The following is a 24,664-nucleotide window of genomic DNA, read 5'->3' as shown; positions in this document are numbered from 1 at the left end:
GGCGGATCCCCGGGCCAGGGTACGGATCCTCGGACTTAGGAGATGACCGGGGTGCGGGTCCTCGGGCAAGGGTGCGGGTCTCTGGGCTTAGGAGATAACCGAGGTACGGGTCCTCGGGCCAAGGTACGGGTCCCTGGACTTGATAGATGACCGGGGTGCGGGTCCTCGAGCCAGGGTACGGGTCCCTGGACTTGATAAATGACCGGGGTGCGGGTCCCCGGGCCAAGGTACGGGTCCCTGGACTTGATATATGACCGGGGTGTGAGTCCCCGGGCCAGGGTACGGGTCCCTGGACTTGATAGACACTTCTTTGAGCAATTTATTTATTTGATGTATAAGCAATATATACAAAAGCTTCAGATATAATATTTCTTCAAATGAAATGCATTTCATGGCCTTTTAAGGGTATGTCCCTGAGAGTCTTCTAGATAATAAGCCGCCCCCGAGCTAACTCTCTGAATTAATTTGAAGGGTCCTTCCCACCGTGCTTCTAATTTTCCCACGTCATCCACTGGCTTTGATTTTTTCATGACTGGGTCTCCAACCTGAAAATCTCGCGATCGAACATTCTTATTATAGGATTTCATTACCCGGCTGCGATAAGCTTCCATTCGAATGGCTGCCTGGTCTCTTTTTTCTTCAACCAAGTCAAGCTCAATGGCCCGGGTCTGATCATTGTTGCTGGGATAAGATTCTATCCGAGTGGAAGATTGTCCGATCTCCACAGATAAGACTGCTTCTGAACCATAGACTAAGATGTATGGAGTTTCCCCGGTAGTTGTTCGGGGTGTAGTTCGATATGCCCATAATATACTTGGTAATTCTTCCACCCAGTCCTTTCCTTTTCCATGGAGTCGGGCCTTTAACGCTTGTACAATGATTCTATTGTTCACTTCAGTTTGACCATTGGCTTGGGGGTAGGTCACTAAGGTGAAGGATTGAATGATCTTCATTTCTTGACACCAAGATGTGATTTTATTTCCCTGGAATTGCCTTCCATTGTCTGAAATCAATTTTTTTGGGATGCCATATCTGCAAACAATATTTTTCCAAAGAAATTTCATGATCTCTTCCTCAGTAATTTTGGCTAATGGCTCGGCCTCCACCCACTTAGAGAAATAATCTACAGCCACCAAAAAGAATTTTTTTCTGTGCCCGGGCTATTGGGAATGGGCCCACGATATCCAATCCCCATTGATCAAAGGGACATGATGCTGAGATGGGTTGCATGCCGACAGCTGGGCGATGATGAAAATTAGAGTGGTACTGGCAGCTCTTGCATTTCTGAACAAGTCGGGCAGCATCTTGAATCATCTAGGGCCACCAAAATCCAGCTAATATAGCTTTTCGAGACAGGGCAGTTCCACCGAGATGTTCACCATAGCACCCTTCGTGTATTTCTTGGAGGACATATTCTACTTCATCTTCTGATAAGCATTTGAGCAAAGGGCCCTGATATGATCGCCTGTACAAAACATCATTCAAAAGGACAAACCTGGGTGCTTTTTTTTTATTTTTCAAGCTTGAGTTTTATCGTCCGGGAGCTTGGCATGGATCATATACTCAATTAGAGGGGTCATCCATGAGCTTTTCCGAGTCGGTGGTGCTTCCTCATCAACAGAAAGTACTAACAGGGTAAAACACATGACTTCCCGGGTGCTTGTGTCCATGATAGAGGCAGCCAATTTGGCTAAGGTATCAGCCTCCTTATTCTCTTCTCTAGGAATCTGTTCAATGCTCCAGTCGGTTAGAGATGCTGTCCGGGCCGCGATGAGCCCTAGATACTTGAGCATTTTTTCATTCTTGGCCTCATACATCCCTTTTATTTGCTGGGTGACTAGTTGAGAATCAGAATAAATAATGACCCGGGAAGCACCGACTTCCCGGACAGCTTGCAACCCTGCCAGAACGGCTTCATACTCAGCTTCGTTGTTGGTGACCCTGGAATCGATTCTTAGAGCCAACTTGTTTTTCTCTCCTGATGGAGCGATTAAAACCACCCCAACTCCACACCCCGACAAATTTGATGCCCCATCAACAAAAATTCTCCATACTTCCTCTCCTCCCGATTGAATCATCTCTATCAAGAAGTCTGTCAATGCTTGGGCTTTTATAGCAACTCGGGGTTTATATTCAATGTCATATTCCCCGAGCTCTATAGTCCACTTAACCATTCTTCCCGAGATTTCAGCATGTGTCATGATTCTCCCGAGTGGAGAATTAGTCAGAACCACAATTGGATGTGAGAGGAATAAGGCCTCAGTTTCCTGGCAGTCATCACCAGGGCCAGGGCTATTTTTTCTGCTTCACTGTATTTCAATTCTGCTCCTCGAAGGGCATGACTGACATAATACACGGGCTTTTGGTTGGTTTCTTCTTCCCTGATAAGTACGGAGCTAACGGCGTGCTCAGTAGCAGATAAATAAATCCATAGTTTTTCCCCGGGGTCTGGTTTCACTAAAACAGGCAACTCGACCAAATGCTTCTTCAAGTCTTTGAAAGCTTGCTCACATTTCTCGTCCCAGCCAAATTTTTGTGCTTTTCTCAAAACCTGAAAAAATGGATAACTTCGATGGGCGGACCGGGAGATAAAACGTGACAGGGCCGCAATTCTCCCCGTCAATTTTTGTACTTCTCGGACGAAGCGGGGGGAAGGCATGTCAACTATTGCTTTGATCTTTTCTGGGTTTACTTCAATTCTCCGATCAGTTACCAGGAAACCCAAGAATTTTCCACTCCTGACCCCAAACACACATTTTGCCGGGTTGAGCTGTATTCCATATTGTTTCAGAGTGGTGAAGGTCTCGGCCAAATCATCAATGAAGCAGGAGACTTCCCGGGTCTTGCCAGGATATCATCCACATACACTTCAACTGTTCTTGTCTATCTATTTCTGAAAAACGTGATTCATCAAGCATTGATACGTGGCCCCAGCATTCTTCAATTCAAAGGGCATAACTACGTAGCAAAAAGTGCCCCCGGAAGTGATAAAACTGGCTTTATCTTGATCTTCATGAGCTAAAGGGATTTGGTGGTATCCTTGGTAAGCATCCAGAAAGCTTAATAACTCGCACCCGGACGTTGAGTCCACCAATTGATCAATCCGGGGGAATGGATAACAGTCCTTGGGGCAGGCTTTATTCAGGTCCCGGAAATATACGCACATCCTCCATTTTCCAGTAGCTTTTGGAACAAGAACCACATTCAAGAGCCAAGTGGGGAATTGAACCTCCTGAATGTGGCCGGCTCGTAGCAGCTCTCCCACCTGCTCATCAATGACTTTATCTTTTTCCGGGCCAAAATGCCTATTTTCTGCTTCACGGGCCGAGATCCCGGGAGGATATTTAATTTATGCTCAGCCACCTGTGGCGAGATCCCGGCGAGTTCCTGTTGAGACAAGGCGAAAACATTAATGTTAGTTTTTAAACAATTCAAGAGTCTTACCCGTAGTGGAAACTTCAAGATCCCGGGCCACCCGGTTAAGCTTTCCGTGGCTCAATCTGCAACGCTTCTTGCTCTTCTTCTGCAACAAAATGTACTTCCCTTTCCTCGGCCGCCTCCTCCACTTGATTCACTACCTTCCCCTTGTCTTCTCTCCTTGCCTTCTTCTGATCTACTCGGACAATCTCCCCATAACACTTCCGAGAAGAGGGCTGATCTCCATTGACTTCCCCAACTTGCCCTCGTACTGGAAATTTAATTTTTTGATGATAAGTGGAGACCACGGCTCTCATCTCATTCATAGCCGGCCTCCCCAGGATGATGTTGTACGAGGACGGGACATCCACCACTGTAAAGATTGTCATGACTGTCTTCCTCAAATCCCCAGTTCCCAAGGTCAGGGGCAAGGTTATTTCCCCTTCAGGGTACACTGCATGACCCGCAAAGCCAAATAGGGCAGTCTCAACCGCCTCTAATTGATACTCGTGTAAATCCATCTGAACCAATGCTTCCTTGAAGATGATATTGACAGAGCTGCTATTGTCAACAAATACTCTTAATGCATCGTAATTAGCCACCCGGGCTTGGATAACAAGAGCATCATTCTGGGGTAGACTGACTCCTCTGAGGTCTTCTGGACCAATGCTTATAAATGGCTCATTCCTCCCTCTCCCATCAACTTCCAGGCACTTCCTCCTACTTCTTGCTTTTCGAGCCCGATTGGAATCACCATATGTAGATCCTTCTGAAATCATCTTTATTACTCCTCGACTTGGGGAGGTGTTTCTTTTCTCCGACTGTCTATTTCTTTCTTCCCGGGAACTTCCTTCTTCTCTCCCACTTCCACTCGGGCTATCTGCTGTTTTCCGGGGAATATTGGGTCCGGGACGTCGAGACAACCAAGGTGGTTGTCTAGACCTATCTCGGGGGGGATGAGATTCTGGCACAGGACGCGTACCAGACTCCTTCCTTAGTGTCCGACACTCATTGGTATTGTGAGAACATTCTTTGTGAAGGGTGCAGAACCCTTTCTTTTCTGATCTTGATGGTGGTGCTACTGGATTTGGACGAGGAATCATATCCGAGCTACATTCTTGGATTTCCCGATCTCGAGCAATTCTCAAAGGGACGTGGGAGAAATGCCATGGACCACTTTTCTTGTGAGCTCTCTCCTCGGGTCTGACAACCCGGTCTCCTCTGGCTCTTTTCAAGGCTTCCATTTTTTGGTTCTGCGCCTCTTCCATGTTGATGTATTTCTCTGCCCGGGACAAGAGATCTTCGAAGTTCCCGGACAACTATTTGGTCAGGATCGAAAGAAATCTCCCTCCCACAATCCTTGCATAAAAGCTGTAACTTTCGTCTCTGGAGCACATGCAGGGACCTCCAAAGCTACTCGATTAAATCGCTTGATGTAGGCTCTTAGAGTTTCATCTTGGTCCTGCCTTACTTCAAACAGACTGAAGGTAGTCTTCTTGTATTTCTTGCTGCTACTGAACTAATGCAAGAATATTTTTTGGAAGTCTTCAAAAGAATGAATGCTCTGAGGTGCCAGCCCTTCGAACCATCTCTGGACCGAGTCGACCAGGGTGGTCTGGAATACTTTACATTTGATTTGATCTCCATAGCAATGTAACATAGCCATGTTTTCGAATCGAACCAAATGTTCTTCAGGGTCAGAGCTCTCATCATAATCTTTGATTTTGGCTGACTTGAAGTGCCCAGGAAGTGGTTCCCGCACAATGATATCAGAGAACAGGCAACCCTTGGCAATTTGAGCAATGCTTTTAGAACCAACTTGTCCCTCCAATATTCTCACCTTCTTCCTCAATTCTTCTAATTCCTCTGCCACAGTAGGGGATTTAGAACCTGCACTTGACTCCCTCTCTTCCTCTCCTCTCTCTTCCTCTCGCAGCTGCTCACGCTCCTGCTCGGGGTGGCTGGAATGATGAGTAGGGATCTTTTTCACCAGGGCTATCTTAACAGCATCAGCCACAATCTCAGTCAACTCCTCGGGTGTTAAATGGATGGTCGGCTGGGGACCATTGGGTGGTTGACCACCTATATCAGAGAGACGAGTGTTGTTCTCTTCCTGGATCCGGGAGGTGTCTTGGTTTGCTCTCCTAGTAGGAGCTATATCAATGCCTTATAACTCAGAATTTCCCACAGACGGCGCCAATGATGTGATCCGGGTAAAACGAACGAGCCGGCTCGGGTGTTCCACCGAATCTACTATCAAGATGTTGGGGAAAATAAGAACAAGACGTCTGGATTAAAAACTTGCTTCCAGAATAGATGTGAAGATCTGCAACCAAGTATAACCACGTGAATGGACGCCGGAGGGGTGTCCGGCATGACCACTCCGATGCTTAAGTCAGTGAGAAACTCAAACAAGAAACCAATGTAACCAAGTGATGGTTGTGAGATTGGTATGGAAAGTGTAGTAAATGCACAATAAATGAGTGTTTAATATCCGAAAATAGAGAGTAAAAATGCAAAGAGTGAACCTGATATTTATAGTAGGAGATGTAACGATGACCTCGTTCTTTGTGTTGAGCATTAATTATGGTAGGACGGCTGATTATACCCTATTGTTCTGACATGTCAAATCTCATACTACTCACATCCAGCCTACTTGATTTTGTCAACCACTTGCACTAGTGTCAGAGATAGGTCAGCCGCACACACCGTATTTTGTCGGTGTAACTAAATGTGGCATGTTTATCGAAGTGGCCCGGGTAAGTGCCTCCTGGGCATTTTACATGAGAGCCCGGGCATCTCATAGCCCGGGTAGTTTAAGTCCGGGTGTTCCAATAACTCGGCCTTTCCATAAAGTTTCCCATGTTAAGTCACTGTCACTGTCACCGTCCCGGGCAGCTAGAGATCTGGGCCTCCATTCAAATTATCTTCTTATTGACCCGGGAATAATCTACCCTTCAGACCCGGGCACTACCAATGGCCCGGGACATCTCGGGTATTATCCATGACCCGGGACGTCCCGGGGTATCATCATGATATTAATTAAATAGGTGTAAATGATCTCATTATTTGAAAAATGATATAATTGAATACATTACAGTGGTTGACGTGTATATTCATACGAATAAGAATTCAATTTTTATTAATGACAAAATTTGACTATCACATCCTCCGATGGCCCAACACATAATTAATTAATTAAATGATTTTTGTAAGTCTTCCGTCACGTGTCTCAAATAGATTGGATAAAATACATGAGAATTGCATATATGAATTTGAACAATCCTTTTCCTTTGAGCTAACTTTTGAGGTTGAGTTAGGTCCAAGTTCCAATCTTAACATGATATCAAAACTCAGGTTCCACATATATGTGTTGGGCTGCCTATAGTTGGGCCACTTGTTCCGCCCATAGTTGGGTCATTTGTAAACTTCACGCTTCATATGTTCATTATTGGGTGTGAGAGGGATATGTTTGTTGTCCCACGTCAGTTGGATAAAATACCATATATGGACTTAGACAATCCTCCCTCTTGAGCTAGCTTTTGGGGTCGAGTTAGTCCAAGTTTCAATCTTAACATAACAAATGTTTATTATATTAATAAATTTGTTACAATTTTATACTCAAAACTTATATTTTGTATTTGATTTAAAACAATTGATACTAAAATATTATATATTGATATCATATTTTCAATATTCTATGCTGATTTTTATGGAGTGAAAAAAATGCCAACCCGGTGAATACATAAATAATTTTTTTGGATAAAAAATTGTAAACACGTATTTTTTAAGAGAAAAAATGAATGTAAAAATAAGTTTGATTTGGAGGATTTAAATCAAATTCACCCTGCATTCAAATTGGGTTACGGGAATATTTTTTTGTATATGGTTATATAATAAATGGTAATAAAAGAATAATAATATAATGTCACATCACGAATATACATGAGGAGTCACAATCACATTGCAATGATATTGCAGAGATCCCTAGTAATTATATATGTATATATAGAAGATGAATTTTCTTCAAATAATTCATTTTTAAAAAAAAATTCTTCAAATAATAAAAAATATATTTATTTGGTCCATGAAATTATTCAATTTTGAGTTTTAATCAATTAGTTTTTCAAAATTTTGTTTTTAATGAAAAATAACTTTTAATTTTCGGCTATTACAATCCTATCGTGGACATGGTGCTGAACACATTGACATTTCTCCATGCAGGTGTAATAATTTTCAATATCATGTCAATATTTTTTTAGTGTCACGTCAGCACTTTAGTAAAATTGGACAAAAAATCCAAAGTTATTGCCCATTAATCAAAATTTGAATGTTTAATGAAACAAAACCTAAACAGACCAAAAAGTCAATTAATTACCCATTTATTGTCAAAAATGTGAAAATATCTAATTAATTGCATAACATAGTGGATATAAATATGTTTATCAAACGTACGATGATAAAAAAAATGCATATCGATAATAATATGATACAAATTGATATGTTTTAGAGAGAAATAAAATTAACTATAGGAGGAGTCTCACAATAATATAGATATATTGTATGAAAGTGAATTCTATTTTTTAGGGTTCTATTTTTTAGGGTTATATCTTTTTAATTATAGCACGTGATTTAGCTTTTAATTTTATGATTATTGAAATCTAGCTTATCAATTATTAAGATTTTTAGAGAACTTAAAAATTCAAATCTTATATGATAAGAATTAATAACATTCAAAATATTTTAGGATAATGGAAATAATTTTTTGGTTTACTAACTTGTCTAATTTTGGGTTATAGTATACTAATAAGTATTTAAAGTTCGATTTTGCTACAATAATTTTGATTTTTTTTGTTTTTAATCTATTTTTATCGGAATGTTAACGTGATACTGGAATACAGACTTGGCATCTGCAAATATCCACTTGTGCTGATGTAGTAACATAAAAATGCTGAATTTTTTGGTACTATGTCGGCAATTAATACACAATAGCAAAAATTAAAATTTAGCGTAACAAGATCCAAGTTTGATGAATTAATGGATTAAATCCAAAATGGGACAAGATTGTGGACTAAAAAAGTTATTTTTTCTTAAATTTTTTTAATTTAATTAACTAATTTTAAAAATGATTTAAATTAATTAAATGTTTGTGAGGGAGTAATAAAAAAAAAAGCTTTTTTTGTTGAATAATATTTTTAACTGCAGAAAGGCCATATTTCGGATTTCAGGAGGGTAACATGGTGGACAAACACTGTTATAAAAAAACGAGAGAGAGCGTCGTCATTTCGTCATCCTTTCCATTCCCGAGAGATAGAGAGAGAGAATTTGGTTGCCATGTTCTGTTAATTCTTGGGAGTGAGTGATCGTAATCAAACTGTTTGATGATATAGCGGGACGAAATTTCTCATGAATTCTTTGTGTTACTGTGTGAAGAAAATAATTAAATTTGATTTTTCTTCGTCTACCGCGCTTTTCGCTTTCATAGGACCATTGATTTTCAGCTTTTTCTTGACTCCTTTTCAGGGATTCATCTTGTGAAGAAGCAACAGTACCAGTTGCGTTATTTTCACTGGTGATTCTTTTTTCTTGGAGGGATTATTATTAAAGATTTTTTTTTCTTGTTGATTGTGTTATAAAACAAGTGGTGTGAAGGAGGAGGAGCAGGTATGGGGAAAGAATGGCTGTTTTGGGTCGGTGGAGGTGGTGGATCCGCCGGAAGGAGAGGAAGAATGGCCGAAGGAATGGAGGAGGCGGCGGCGGCGACGGCAGCTTCTGCTGGATGCATGTGTGCTGTGTTTCAGCTGTTTGATTCGAATAATTTTCAGTTCCCTTTGACTACGCATCACTCTGAGTTTAAGCCTGACGACTCCTTTCTTCAAGAAGAAGCTTCTATATCAAAAGGTTTCAGAATAAAATAAAATACATTTATATATTAAGTTTTGGATCACTTTTTTTAGGTGAATTTACTACTGTTAATGGTATTGAGTTGGTGATGAGTTTTTTTTTGTGTACTTTGATGTGATATAGGAGTGGAAGCTCCAAGAAACAGCTTGGAATTAGAAGAGCCTGCAGCGGCCATGAAAGCTGCTTCGATGTCTCTGTCATTAGCTATGAAACAAGAAGAAGAGAATTTGAACTTCCCTGTAAGTAATGGTGGTTATATTATTATCCATTTATTTAAGTTGAGTGCATGAGTTTAAAAAATATTTTTATTGTTTATACAACTTAAACAAAATGAATTAAAATACATTCCTACTTATATTAACATAATAATTATACTAATTACAATGAATTTTAGATGACAAGATTCCAAATTCATCGTGATGATTATAATTATAGGTAAATAAGTAGGATACAGGTTTGAGTTTTTTTTTTTGTTTAAGATCTTAATTTTACTTTAAAAGTGTTGTTTTATTGTGGGCATTTAGCTTCTTCATTGCATAAACATAAAAGAGAGAAAAATTTGAACTGCTATTTTTCATTTTTTATGAAATTATGGATAAAGTTTACGCTGCCAACTTTCTTGATTATGGAAATGTAATATGTTGTTCAGGTGGGAATTAAAATCAAAACACCAAAATCAAGAATCCCCTCATCTGCATTGAAATCAAGAACAGATATTGATGTTTCTTCAGAATGCAGCAGCTATTCCCCGGGAACAAAGACTCCAAATCTTGTAGCCCGGCTTATGGGACTTGATTTGCTCCCAGAATGCACCTCTCCTTCGAATCCCAAGCTGAAAACAAAATCCCATTTCCCCGAAAACCTCCGAAAAACAGAGACAGTCCTTCTCCGGTTCAGGTCGAATAGAACAGTTTTCGATGATGACTCGAGTACTGGCACTGCCTGGTCCTTGCCGGAGACACCGAGAACCTCATCATCCAGAAGGTCTGATTCCGATATTCACAGGTTGTCCCTTCAGTTAAATAAAGAGAATGCGAGTGATGAATTTGGAAACTCGGCTGAACGGGGGAGGACAAGAAAGGGATCACGATTCAAAGTGCTGGACGAGAATGCTATAAGTCCAGGTAACTATGCTAAGCAAATTGTGAAGCAAGTTAAAGAAAATGTGAGCAGAAGAGTTGGGGTTGATATCACTAACAGAAACATATCGGAACCAATTAGAAAAGATGAAAATCTCGTGCTTCTCAAGCCGAATAAACGTAATCCCACCATTTTTTCAAGATTCGGAGATGATTTAACTCCATCTTGTTCCCCAAAGCTAAGATTTTTAGAAACCACCAAGAATAAACCACTCGCAGTGGCAAACACCAAAACTCTAAGAAACTCAACATCTTCTAATTATAATCCATCATCACTAGGGATTTCGAATTCGTTACCTCCAAAGATTCAAACATTTCAAGAACACCGACAGAAGGATTGCAAGAAAGTAGCTAGTAGAAGAAGATGTAAATCATCAAGTCTGAAGAAATGTTTGCCCCCTCAAGGCTCTGATCATGGCATCAAAAACAAGAGAGAGGAGCCATTTGTGCGTTCACCGGCTAAAAGTATAGCCAGGCTAACTGATAAAAAGTGCAAGAAAACTCCATTTTCAAGCGATGTTTTTTATATCAGTGCCCCAATTCTTTTACCAGTCAAGACTGATCCATCTCCCCCGGTCACAAAATTACCTCAAAAACAGGTACTCGTGATTTCTACTTTCTTTTTCTTTACATTATTTTAAAATATTCAAAACCCATTTTATCTTGAAGATAAAATCAATGATTTTGTGATCTAGAATTGCGTCATTGTCATCTGTTTGACATTAAAAAAAAATTATATATATTTTTCTTATGGGTGAAAATGCGGTCACAGGTATCAGATGCTCTTGCATCGAAAAGGCGCGCACAGTTATCTAGTACACCGAGCCATTCGTACAAGCTGCAGCTGCACACAGATAAAATATTCGACGTCCTAGAAAACGTCGACCCAGACAGCACTAACGGTTGCGCCACCGCTCTCTCCGCCGCCGCCGAGTACGAAAATTACATACAGAAAATCCTCAGACGCACCCGCAAAAAGTGGCACTCTTGTTCACATCCCCTAGACCCGACAATCTTCCACTACCTTGAACTGTTCCACCCCACCACCGGCACCATCTCCGCTGCCGTTTTAAGCCGCCGCAGCAACCGGAAGCTTATTTTTCAGCTGGTAGATGAACTTTTGGGCGAAATCTTGAGACCCCGTCTCGGTTTTATGAAATTGGCTTCTCCCATTAACGATCATTCCTACCTGGTCGATGAACTGTGTAAGAAAATCGAGGGTTTCCCGGCGGCGAAATGCGAGATTCTTGAAGATATTGATGGCTTGATCGAGAGAGATTTCTGTAATTTACCATTGCAAAGATCCTTCGAGGAAGAAGGGGATAACATAATGTGTGAGATCGCTGGTGAAATTACGGAGTGGTTGATGCGTGAGACGGTGGCGGATGTGGGTTCCGGTACGACGGAGGAATCTAGACAAATAGTGGCAGATCTCATGTGGCGGCTTCCAAGTGGCGAGATGCCATCGTTTGGTTTTATCGGACCCCGATTTCCGGGAAGCCCGTCCTTGGATACAGTGAAAAGCGAGTGGAACTAGGGAGGTCCACACGAGGGGATTTATTCTATTAGTATATAAATTTTCTTCTATTCTACGTGTTTCCCCCCGAAAGGAAGCAATATTTTCCTTGTAATTATTAAATTGTATCTTTGTTTCAATTAGGGACGTAAACGATCCAAATTAAATCAAATCAAATATTATTAGGCTTGAACTTGGCTCGTTTAAGATTGTTTGAAGCTCGAGCTCGATTCGAGCTTTTATTATCAGGCTCGAATTTGATTTGTCTTGAAATTACCAAGCTCGAGAAAAGCTCGAGCTCGGCTCGTTAAAAGCTCGTTTGGCATGTTAATTAAGCCAGACTCGAGCTTGATTCATTAATAGCTCGTTTAACATGTTTAACAAGCATTACTTGAGCTCGGCTCGTTTTCGAGCTCGTAAAGCATAGAATTGAGCTCGAGTTTGAGCTTGATTCGAGCTTGTTAAAAATTAAATATATTTATAAACTAATTTTAAATCAAACATAAAAATTTAAATTCATTCATAAATAACCAAGACACAAATAAGAGCTAAAAAAACATAAATCAATATATTATTGAACATTCCAAAATAATACATCTAGAATATTTATCATACACTGATATCACATATAAATAACAATAAAATAATTTCACCCCTTTAATACTTCAACTAAGTTTAGTGAGAAAGTAGAGAGGACGTCTAAGAATCCATTAAAATCAGGAATTACAAAATCATCTTCAATAACAACTAGTCAAGTATCCTGCAAAGTTCATAATAACATTAGTACCAATATTTTTATTTTTCTTATGTTCAATTCCTTCCATTGACATTATTACTAATATTATTATTTGTCAACTCAACAAATGAGTCAAGCTCAAGCTTACGAGCCACCTAAACGAGCCGAGCTCGAGCTCGAGCTCGCGAGCCTATTATCAAACATGTTTGCGAGCTCACGAGCCGAATATCTTTAGGCTTGAACTTGGTTTGATTAAATTTTCGAGCTCAAAATCGAGCTTGAGCTTGACTTGATATGATTAACAAACGAACTCAAACGAGCTTTTTATCAAACCGAACTTCGAATAGCTCACAAACAGTTTGGTTCATTTACATCCCTAGTTCCAAGAGGAAATTAGAAAATTTTCAGTGCTTGTATGTGTCGATTTCGTTTCTGAATTATTATGTAAGAAACAACGATGCTATATTTTTTGTTCGAATATATTTATGTTTTTCAAAAATTATATATGTTATTATATCATGTTCAATCGACCCCATATGAGTGTTTTCGCAAGCACTCACCTGTTACTTTCCATCTCCAGATAAGAGTGAAGAGGAACTCAAAGATAAAGAGTAAACCTATGTTTAGGACAGATCAATAAGAGAATTTTAGAGCTTCTTCTGTCATTTCAATTTACTGTTGTTATGTCTTAGCTTCCATTGATGTATTGAGTTCGAACACTTTGACTACAAATTATGTTTTTAAAGTTTGGATGTAAGAGCATATTTCATCATAAATTAATACACGGTTAGTTTAAATTTTGTTACACGAAACTTGTTGTTTTTTATTTGAAAACAACACCGTTAGCACGTCTCAAGTTTGGGGCATGACACCAGCCTCTTGGTCCAGTGACACGTCCCAACATGGTTCTAGACTTCTAGTTCCGATTTCGGTTTACGCTCTCTATTTTTAACAAGAATCGAACCGCGGTTGGATATACACTTCAAATACTAAGAAAAAGAAACTAAAACGATATCTCAAAGTTGCAGTGATACAGCCTAAAGACAATAAAATAGTATAATAGTTAAATAAAATTAAACACACACATAGATCCGATTATATTAACAATATTAAAATTAAAATATTGTAAATATACAGATTTTTAAAGCCGTGGAGTGTTTCTAATTTGAATTGAGGAATATAAGAGGGAAAAATAAGCAGAAATATTTAAAATTACAGATAAGGCCACCAGACACAAACTGCAGTGATTCCGGCAATATATTATTACTATATATACATATACACACTCTATTTTTCAGATAGCCTGGTCCTATTTCTGAATTAAGGGTTTATTATATATATATTTTTTAAAAATAATAACTTTTTTTCTATTAAATTTGATCCATTTTTTTTTAAAATGAATACATTTCTTTTAATGTTGTAAACCTCACCAACCAAAAAATATCGATGTTTTGAAAGCGAAAATATAGTGTTTTCCTAATTTCTGAATCGGGGGCGAGACATAATGGGTTGGCTCGGATGGACCACGATCTCTGCCTATAAATTTCTAAACATATATTCAACAATTTGTTTTGTCATAGATTATGTATACCTTAATCTATATGTATACCAAAAACTTTGAGCTACAGGCTAACCGTATTTAGCGTGCCAAAATTTCTATAAAAAATAAAATTATATTTGCAACCTTGTTCTTACATGACATAATCAATTCGATCAGCCTCTCTCCATCTATTTTCATTGTTTAAATATTTGACAAAACGAAAAACTATTGTTCAACTCTTGACAACACTGAAAAAACCAAAATAATACCATGTTCTTGAATCACAATTGATTTCAATTATTTGATGTTGAAATCTCAAAGTCATGCATTATTAATCAATCGTCTCTTAAATATAGAAAACACTCTACAGGATCGAAAAACCCCCCGTTGACCGAGTTGAGCACACTCAATATATCACTCGTCATCTCGAAAAATCTACTCGCGGATACACTCAACGTGATCCGATCGAATCCAAGACTTGTAATCGTATTACAATCAAGATGACCTGAAGTAACTTGAGATTAAGTCTGAATGGAATGATGGGAGCTCTCTAAAATCGGAAAATCCATGGTTCGTTATATTTAGATATGTTTGACTTTGTCGGATTTCAAATCAAAAGTTGAAATTATTTTCTTAAATTTAAATACAACATATAATCAAGTCATGGTGATTCCATCGTGGAAAAATCATTGGATCGGAGACCGATGATCTCGATCCAATAAATAAATAAAAAAAATTGTGGTGGAATCTTGAAATAAATGTGGGTTGGAAAGGCTAGTGAGGCAATCAATTACCAATGGTTGTTGGGCCAAAAATAATAAATTGGTTGATGGATTAACATTAATGCTTTAAAAAGAGAACCAGGAACTGAAAGCTCTGACTTTTTCAATAATACTCGGGCTCTTTGGGAAAGGCCATCATCATATATCCAAGTTGAATCACCTTAAAAAAAAAAAAAACTTAGACGAAAATTCGGGACTATTAATGAGAAGAATTTGCCTATACGAGTCGTTTGACCTATAAGTCATAAAAATAGTAGGATCGAGAGTTCGTCGTGTGTTTTATCAAAAGTTATAGTCGACGACGATAATATAATTATGATATTTTAAACTTTACGGCATCATAAAGGAGTGTTTTGAAGAATTTATACTTATTTTGAAGTGATTTTTTTGGAGAGAAATGAGTGAAAATCAAAAGTTGGGGGGTTTTGAAAATAAATGTTAAAAACTAATTTTAGATAAAGTTTGTTTGTATGTTTGAAATCAAATTTCTTTCGAGATTAATTTTTAGTAAAACGACAACGATATTCTTAACCTATATAATATTAATCTCTTTCAATTATCTAAATTTGGGTACAAGCAATATCAACAATGTATTTATATAATAATTATTATATTTTAAATATTTTATATCAAAATTAATTTACTGTTGTTATAAAATGAGTGCTCGAAAATTTACAAAAAAATTAATAAAATAAAAAACAAATGCCAATCTGTACAGATGCGCAAATTTTGTATAAAAAAAAACTAGAAATGAAAATTATAAAAAAATACAACATATTTTTTTATAAATAAATATTTGTAATAAAATATGATTCGAGTTTATGAATTCAAAACTCTTAAAAACTCATATATAAATAAAATTTTATATTTTAAAGCATCTCCAATTTTTTTTTTAATAAAAATTAAGTCAATACCATAAGTTTTTTAAGGTTAAAAATGTGAAATTTTAATCCAAATAATTAAAAAATAGCAAATTAGCATGCATCTATAGACTATAATCATACGAGCAAAGATCAACAAAAACTTCATAAGTTATTTAAGCTCTTACATGATACACACCTACAACTCGAATATGAATCCAAAAATTGACCACTCGATCAACCTCGAGGAAAGTCAGTTCTAGCCATTTCATAGCATGATGCACACAAGTCGAATTTGAATACAGACCGGCTACGTGATCGGTCGAGCTCAAGGAAAATTTTGTGAAAATTCCTTATTATATATATGGACACAAACATATTATATCTGAATGTAATACGTAGCCTGAGGATAGACCCAAAGTAACTCATTAAAACTGGATAATTTGCAGAATAAGGCGAGTGTGAGGACACCAACTCGGAGTTTTCATGTTTCCTTTCCTCTGCAGGCTTTGAAATTATGCCGAAAATTTGGGGAGTTGGGTCTACTTTCAGAAAATATATTAATGCGAGAGCTCTCCAAAGTTTTGGCCATAGCAAAAATAAACGAAACAAAATGTACCAACAAGAACTGGTCACTATCAAGGGAAAACTATAGAATTTGGAGGAGGGGAGCAATTAATAGAATGTTGGACCGATTTAACTTGGATTTTTTGTCCGTAACATGCATGGGCTATCCAAGATTTTCCCTGACTCATCCCCAAGTGTTTGACGCAAACGATTACGATTCATAGATGCCTTTTTTTTTTGAATTTCGTTTATGACTTGAGCATCAGAGAGACTTTATAGGGATATCGAACGATCCTGTAACGTATTTTCTTGGATCGGTGAATCGAACTATTTGATCAATTTTGCCATATGTGAAAAGGCCGATCGATCGGATATTTTTCTTATTGTCAACCTGCTCTATGGAAAACCAATTTATTTCCCAGGATGTCCTAATAAATCAAACCCTCTTTCCCCATTTGTGCTTACATTTCAATCGCATATATTATTTTACCAACTAGTATAGAAAATAATAGATTCACCAAACAAAAGTACTGGAAATTAATGTATGGACAATACTGAAGATGCATGAAATTTACTACCACACCTATAAACCATGTGAATGGCAGAAACTATTCAATTTGGAAACAAGATAGTTAATGATGTTTTTCAATATTTACCATTGCAAGCACCTGCAGAAATGCCTCAGTACTCAGCAATAAAATCCGCAAATTATTGTACAAATTTCAGCAATCTAATAAATTTCTTGGTCTGCGAAGCGTTACGGCCAGTGATTTATATGTATGGCAGTTCAAATATTTACACACAAGATACTGATCATATGCATTCATGCATCTATAGCCAGCCAGATCTTCGAACCGATACTCGAACCGGCCGGTCACGTTGCAAAAAAGAAGTTCGAAGATGCAACTCCTTCAATGGGTTAATCTTGAAATTTTGAAAGAGATTTAATCTCTCTCTGTATTATACAAGAGCCACAAAACATTATAATCACTTATCTATAAGTTGAAAAATCACACACAGACAAATCTAATCCACTTTTTTCGTATCGTGGAGATGGTTTTTTTATCTACTAACTTGTCTCATTTTCGGCTTAGTCCATTAACTTATCAAATTTCGGTTTTGGTGGATTAACTTTTAATTTCTAATTATTTTGGCCAAAATGGTGACATGATGGTGCTAGACACTAAGCATTTTTCGGTCTCACGTCAGTACTACGACGAAATATGTGTAAAAGCCAAAAAAATTAAAGTTATCATATCAAAATTAAATTTCAAATACTAAGTGAACTAATAACAAAAATCGAGACAAGTTAATGGACAAAATAAAATAATTTCTCATTCTTTACTTGTGTTGAGACCAATAAGAATATCAAGAGTAGAGAGTAGATAGTCAGTTCTAGGACTCTAGGCTAATGGCCCAATATATGCTTTGGACTCAACCTACATCGAGTGCAGCTTGAGCACGAATTTATTTATTTATGACCAAGCAATCCACATGAATTCCTTCAACGCACAATAATGTAACAATTTGGATGTAAATTTTAGTCAATAAGAGCTATCCATGTTATTCAATTAAATTGACACATGGTCAAGTTTATCCTGCATCGAGAAAACTAATGTATCTATAACATATAAATTGTTAGATGTGTAAGTACATTAATTAAAGCCCACAATTTTATTTTTTTTTACTTACATCTAACGTTGTACGCTACGCGGGGTTAAGCGTGGCGCGGGGTTATGATATTCTAGGAGCAGTGTTCATATCATTTCCTACAAGATCAAACACATGCATAAATACTGCCAATAATTAGCAGCAGTTGGTCCATTTTTGCTTTTATATACTAAATCTCTCGATTAAAACTATCCTTTTGTGGTTAAATATGTCAACCATGTTCTTCATCAATCCGTTCTATTCGATTTTGGCTTTTAGCCTTGTATGTATCTACGCGATAGTCATCAGTTTACCTTCAACAACTAGCCCGACGACACTGTTTTCTTTGAAAGAAATGGAGCAAGATGGCTCTAGCCATCCTTGACTTGTGCAGTTTGCATTTTCAGAACACAGACTTTAAGATTGAGTTCTTGTAAAGAAGAAGTACTACATTTTTAATCCTTGTTCTAAATGCTTATACCTGTAACCCTTACTTTATGCATAGAGTCAAGTGTTAACATGAGCTGTCATACAAGTTAATTTAGAATCTTCTATTACTTATAGAAAGTATATAATTGTAAATCCCTAAATTGAAGTGTCACCCATAATTATAGCCTTAGATTATATATTCCTTAGAACAAGCCTTCCGTGTAATATATATTATGGTACTCTGCCACTGTAAAGTGCAAGAAAGAATAAAATCTCTTTTTGACATGGTATCAAAGCAGGTCCCTAGGATCGTTGCTACCTCCACCCACTGATCCAAACTTCTAACATACAGCAACCATGGCAGACTCCAGTCTCGAGGACTGGACAACTAAAATAACAGAGGCCCTGAACAAAGTTCAAATCTCACCTCAAACCCCATCTAATTTCTCCAATGCTCCAATTGGCATTAAGTTGGATGGTTCCAACTATGCCTTGTGGTCTCAAGTCGTTGAGATGTATATCTCAGGAAAAGACAAACTGGGATATATCACCGGTGACTCGGAACAACCGCTCGAAACTGATCCATCATTCCGGAAATGGAGAACTGAAAATGCCATTGTCAAAGGATGGTTGATCAACTCGATGGACCCTTCGTTGATCGGTAATTTTATTCGATTCCCAACTGTTAAACAGGTATGGGACTCAATCGCTATAAATTTCTTTGATGGCACTGATACGTCTCAAGTATATGACCTTCGACGGCGTGTAACTCGCATGAAGCAGGCGGGTGGCTCTATTGAAAAATACTATAATGATCTTCAAGGCTTATGGCGCGAAATTGACTTTCGTCGTCCTAATCCAATGAAATGTCCAGGAGATATTCAGAAGTATAATTCCATCTTACAGGAAGATAGAGTCTATGTCTTCCTTGATGGCTTAGATGATCGACTAGATAAGACTCGAAGTGATGTTCTTCAATTACAAACCTTCCCTACAGTTGAGCAGGCGTATGCTCATGTCCGACGTGAAGACATTAGGCAAGCAGTCATGACATCAAGTAGTGACATTGCTCCCGGCGCGGTTATGGCATCAAAAGGATTCAAACCAGGAAAACAAAAATCAAAACCCCAATTTGGAGCTCTGAAATGCACTCACTGTGGGAACCCAAAGCATACCCGTGAAACGTGCTTTAAGTTACATGGGTACCCTGAGTGGTGGAGTGAGTTCCAGGCTCGGAAAAAATGTGAGGGGACTGATACAAATGAAGACACGGGAAGGGCAGCAATTGCAAGTGCAGACTCTCAATCCTCTCTCACGACTCAACCAGAATCAACAAATATGTTTACCGTCCTCGGGGATCAAGGTAACTGCGGACAAGCGTTGGTCACATGTCATGACCACAATGAAAGCAAGTGGATTATAGACTCTGGGGCTACTGATCACATGACTTTTGATTCCCATAATTTCTCACATAGCACTCAACAAAGGAGAACTTGTATTGCAAATGCCAATGGAGTTCAATACCCAGTCACAAGAGCTGGAACAGTGGCCCTATCCTCATCTATTTCCCTGAACCATACCTTACTTGTTCCATCTTTGTCAAATAAATTGCTCTCTATCAATCAAGTTACAACTGATCTCAATTGTGTTGTGTTAATGTATCCCAATTTCTGTCTTCTTCAGGATATTCTCACCAAGGAGATCATTGGGCGTGGTACTAAGAAAGGGGGACTGTACTACATGGATGACTTCAGTTCAGGGAAAGCGCAACACACTCAGCACACCAGTGATAAAGAACATCAAATTTGGTTTCTACATAAACGCTTGGGACATCCGTCTTTTGGATACTTGCAGCACCTTTTTCCTACCCTATTTTCTACATTACAACCATCATCTTTTAAATGTGAAACATGTATTGTAGCCAAGAGCCATAGAGTTCCGTACCTAATAAGCCACACCAAAAGAGACATGCCTTTTTTTTTTTAATTCACTCGGATGTATGGGGACCCTCTCATGTTACTACTCAATCTGGAAATAAATGGTTTGTTACGTTCATTGATGATTGTACTCGAATGACATGGTTGTATCTACTTCAACGGAAAGAAGAGGTGTTTGGTGTGTTCCAATCTTTTCATGTAATGATTCAAACACAATTTTCAGCAAAGATTCAGATCCTACGTACCGACAATGGCGGTGAATATGTCAATACAAAATTAAATACTTACTTTCAGCACCACGGTCTCATTCATGAAACTTCATGTTCCCATACTCCTCAACAAAACAGCATCGTTGAGAGAAAAAATAGACATATATTAGAAACAACACGAGCTTTGTTGATTGGAGCACATGTGCCCTCTCGACATTGGGGTGATGCAGTTACAACAGCCGTCTACTTGCTTAATAGAATGCCTTCCAAAATCCTACAATTTCAGACCCCCCCTGCAGGCTCTCTCGAGCCATACGTCTCTACCCACGGTGTTAATGCTTTCACCTCGAATCTTTGGATGTGTTGCCTTCGTTCATCTCCATAAAAATCAGCGAACCAAGTTAGATCCATGTGCAATCCGTTGTATTTTCTTAGGCTACGCTATGCATCAAAAAGGGTATAGATGTTTCGATCCCATCACTAAACGTACATACATCACCATGGATGTCACATTTCTTGAAGCAGATACCTTCTATCCATCGCTTGCCACCAAGTCATCTCTTCAAGGGGAGCCTCCAAATGAAGAGGTGAATTGGCTAGCAACAACATGGCTAGAATCGGAAGGGATCTCAGAACAACCAAATGATGGAAATACTGAGGGAAGGCTGACTGAAGAACATCCTACAGCTGAAGAACCAACTAGAGATGGCCCCCCTCCTTTAGTACCCGAAGGCCCTTCTCCTGAGAATATCACTGAGGTAAGTTCCCATGCCATATCTCCTTTTGTTGATAATTTAAATAGTATTGTACAATACTCCTTGCCTAACAGACATAACCGGGGAAAACCACCAAGCCGATACTCTCCGGAGGTAGAAGATAGAATATCCAAATATCCTATAGCCAACTATGTGTCCACTCATAGGCTATCCGAACCACTCAAGGCTTTTGCACATAAACTGTCCTCAGATTATATTCCTCAAAATATAGAAGAAGCACTACGCGATCCACAATGGAGTCAAGCGATAAAAGAAGAGCTGAAGGCCTTAGAAAAAAACAAGACTTGGAAGTTGGTCCCATTACCCGAAGGGAAAAAAACAGTAGGGTGCAAATGAGTCTTCTCCATTAAATACGATGCTAATGGATCCATTGACAGGTACAAGGCAAGGCTCGTGGCGAAAGGCTACACACAGACATATGGTATAGATTATCAAGAAACGTTCTCACCAGTAGCAAAATTAAATACTGTTAGGGTGTTATTATCTGTTGCAGCTAATTTAAATTGGCCACTACATCAACTTGATGTGAAGAACACATTCCTTCATGGTAATTTAGAAGAAGAAGTCTTCATGGACATCTCACATGGATACTCGATAAATCCTGATTAGAAAGTAGTATGCAAACTACAAAAAGCACTGTACGGTTTGAAGCAATCTCCCCGTGCATGGTTCAGCAGATTCAGTGTAGCGATGAAAAATATGGATTCCAGCAAAGTAATTCAGACCATACCCTTTTCCTAAAACACCAATCAGGAAAGGTGACCACACTGATTGTTTACGTAGATGACATGATCATCACAGGGGATGACGAAGAAGAAATCACCAAGCTTCAAAAACAATTGTCGACTGAGTTTGAGATGAAGAACTTAGGAGGACTCAAATACTTCTTGGGAATCGAGGTATCCCGATCAAAACAAGGCATATTTTTATCTCAAAGAAAATATATTTTACACTTACTATCAGATGGTGGGGATGTTAGAGTGCAAGCCAACAGATACTCCTATTGTCCAAAATCATCAACTTGGAATGTATGCCGATCAAGTGCCCACTGATAAAGAGAGGTACGAAGGGATAGTTGGCAAGCTTATCTACTTGTCATATACTCGACCAGACATTGCCTACGCAGTAAGCGTAAGTGAGCCAATTCATGCACTGTCCTAGTGAAGCACATATGAATGCAGTAACTAGGATTCTTCGGTATTTAAAGTTCTCTCCCGGGAAAGGACTAATATTCAAAAATAATAATCACTTGAATATTGATGGGTATACAGACGCAGATTGGGCAGGAAATATCTCTGATAGGAAGTCTACTTCAGGTTACTTCACATTTGTAGGAGAAAATCTTGTTACGTGGAGGAGCAAGAAACAAAAGGTTGTGGCTCTATCTAGTCCCGAAGCAGAGTTTCGAGGTAACTACTCTGGTTAAAAAGATTACTAACTGAGATAGGCTTTGCCCCAGCTCAGAAATGAACTTGTTCTGCGACAATAAGGCAGCCATTGACATCTCTCACAATCCAATCCAGCATGATCGAACTAAGCATGTGAAAGTTGATCGGCACTTCATCAAACAAAATCTTGAAGAGAAAATTATTCGGTTCCCATTTGTCAAGTCAGAAGACCAGCTGGCAGATGTCCTCACAAAGGCTTTGTCCAGCAGAAACTTCTACATCTCACTTCACAAGTTGGGCATCAAAGACATATATGCACCAACTTGAGGGGGAGTGTAAACATGAGCTGTCATACAAGTTAATTTAGAATCTTCTAGTACTTATAGAAAGTATATAATTGTAAATCCCTAAATTAAAGTGTCACCCATAATTATAGCCTTAGATTATATATTCCTTAGAACAAGCCTTCCGTGTAATATATATTATGGTACTGTGTCACTGTAAAGTGCAAGAAAGAATAAAATCTCTTTTTGACATCAAGAACATCGAAAGTTCAATGAATTCATTGGATCGATCTTAGAATCGATATATTTTATGTTTCAACCATTACAATTTCTAACAATGTGTGTAATTTTTATGTTATATGACTAACTAACTAGGGGGCCGCATACTACTTAGGATACTCGTCGGCACAATTTCTTTGACAGTCATGCTCATTCTAGGGTATATGTCCTTCAAGTGTCCCCTCTTTTTTTTGGCATAATGTCACTTTCATTATCTTTATACATAGTGTCCAACCTAAGTAACATATTCTGATAAAATCTGACACATTTGAACTATATGAGTCAAATATCTCAGTCACCTTCAACTCCAAGTTGTAGCCACACCTTTGAAAGTATGTTGAATGGGCCTATTTGTATCCCCTTCTATCATATGGTACTTAATTCACCATTCTATTTGACAGATAATAGGCAGATCTTTTCATTCCCCCAACACCGGATGATTAGTTTCTTTCGTTCAAACCAGGGACGAACCAAAGATTTTGGACTATAAGAGACAATTTAATCAATGTTTTTCATGTCTTCTCGGGGTATCGTTAAGTTCGGATATAAAAAGGATCATCACCATCACCTCATATGTTTTGGATACATCCCTTTTCGACTATTAATGAAAGCTGGCCGGGTTAAGTTGTTTTTCAAAAAGTCATTTCCTTGTCTTTAAGCCAGGGGATTTTCAAGAATCATAGTGAGCCCTCCAAAAGGTCACTTGCCATGTGAATGGGTTACACTTAGCTAGACAAGCTCTATTATTCATCATATCACTTGCAATGAAGAAACATGCCAGTTTTACAACTTATTCGAACTATAAATTTAATATTCTTGTTTCAGTTTTCAATCAATCTCTATTAATTAAAGTCATTTATGCAAGCGACAATCTTTTGTATAACTGAGTTAATATTTCTTGAACCGAGCTCAATCCGCAAAAGGCATTAGTCTCTACTCAATGTCGTACTTGATATTTCCATGAGCTGAGTCGAGCCGATAAAGTGTGCTTTTTTTTTCCTTGTGATTAAATAGGATTTTTCATAACTAAACTTATGGAGTGTAAGACTCAATTATGAAAACAAATAATGATATAGTGGCATTGTTTATCAAATATATACCTAACAACACGTTATATATAAATATGTATTATTCATGAATATCATCATAATAATTTTTTTAAAATATACTTAAAATATTTTTCATCAGGCTATCACGAATGTAAGGGAGAAGAGAACGCAAACATGTAGTATATTGTAACTAAAATTTTTT

The 24,664-nt window shown here is 38.1% G+C and overlaps 3 protein-coding genes across 5 annotated transcripts; 2 read left to right on the top strand and 1 right to left on the bottom strand.

Moving 5' to 3' along the window:
• Nucleotides 1–389: 389 nt before the first annotated feature.
• LOC142504316 (uncharacterized) lies at nucleotides 390–953 on the bottom strand. Its single transcript, XM_075617200.1, has one exon. It carries the CDS (start codon nucleotides 951–953, stop codon nucleotides 390–392), a length of 564 nt encoding a protein of 187 aa, XP_075473315.1.
• Nucleotides 954–8,672: 7,719 nt separating this feature from the next.
• Nucleotides 8,673–12,111, top strand: LOC142539677 (uncharacterized). Of its 3 annotated transcripts, XM_075645301.1 has the most exons (5): nucleotides 8,673–8,772; nucleotides 8,941–9,318; nucleotides 9,445–9,560; nucleotides 9,971–11,065; nucleotides 11,233–12,111. In XM_075645301.1, exons 2-5 carry the CDS (start codon nucleotides 9,084–9,086, stop codon nucleotides 11,995–11,997), a joined length of 2,211 nt encoding a protein of 736 aa, XP_075501416.1. In that variant the 5' UTR covers nucleotides 8,673–8,772; nucleotides 8,941–9,083; the 3' UTR covers nucleotides 11,998–12,111. The 3 variants fall into 3 exon arrangements, with proteins under 3 accessions (XP_075501416.1, XP_075501426.1, XP_075501409.1); XM_075645311.1 differs by having other exon boundaries at nucleotides 8,699–9,318; nucleotides 9,971–11,059; XM_075645294.1 differs by having other exon boundaries at nucleotides 8,699–9,318.
• A 6,786-nt stretch (nucleotides 12,112–18,897) lies between these two features.
• LOC142504306 (uncharacterized) lies at nucleotides 18,898–23,177 on the top strand. Its single transcript, XM_075617191.1, has 7 exons — nucleotides 18,898–20,326; nucleotides 21,122–21,752; nucleotides 21,840–22,009; nucleotides 22,216–22,361; nucleotides 22,426–22,597; nucleotides 22,734–22,871; nucleotides 22,927–23,177. The coding sequence occupies exons 1-7, from the start codon at nucleotides 18,898–18,900 to the stop codon at nucleotides 23,175–23,177; spliced, it is 2,937 nt and encodes a 978-aa protein (XP_075473306.1).
• The last annotated feature ends 1,487 nt before the right edge of the window (nucleotides 23,178–24,664 follow it).

Source organism: Primulina tabacum, chromosome 1, assembly GCF_025594145.1.
Source record: "Primulina tabacum isolate GXHZ01 chromosome 1, ASM2559414v2, whole genome shotgun sequence".
NCBI lineage: Eukaryota > Viridiplantae > Streptophyta > Magnoliopsida > Lamiales > Gesneriaceae > Primulina > Primulina tabacum.
This window is presented reverse-complemented; position numbering and strand designations above follow the sequence as displayed.

Coding starts and splice junctions, on each gene's coding strand:
- LOC142539677 (XM_075645301.1), top strand. CDS start 9,084: ATGGGGAAAGAATGGCTGTTTTGGGTCGGTGGAGGTGGTGGATCCGCC. Junction 9,319..9,444: donor AGAAGCTTCTATATCAAAAG/GTTTCAGAATAA, acceptor GATGTGATATAG/GAGTGGAAGCTCCAAGAAAC. Junction 9,561..9,970: donor AAGAGAATTTGAACTTCCCT/GTAAGTAATGGT, acceptor TATGTTGTTCAG/GTGGGAATTAAAATCAAAAC.
- LOC142504316 (XM_075617200.1), bottom strand. CDS start 953: ATGAAGATCATTCAATCCTTCACCTTAGTGACCTACCCCCAAGCCAAT.
- LOC142504306 (XM_075617191.1), top strand. CDS start 18,898: ATGGCAGACTCCAGTCTCGAGGACTGGACAACTAAAATAACAGAGGCC. Junction 21,753..21,839: donor GAAAAAAACAAGACTTGGAA/GTTGGTCCCATT, acceptor ATCCATTGACAG/GTACAAGGCAAGGCTCGTGG. Junction 22,010..22,215: donor GAAGAACACATTCCTTCATG/GTAATTTAGAAG, acceptor AACACCAATCAG/GAAAGGTGACCACACTGATT.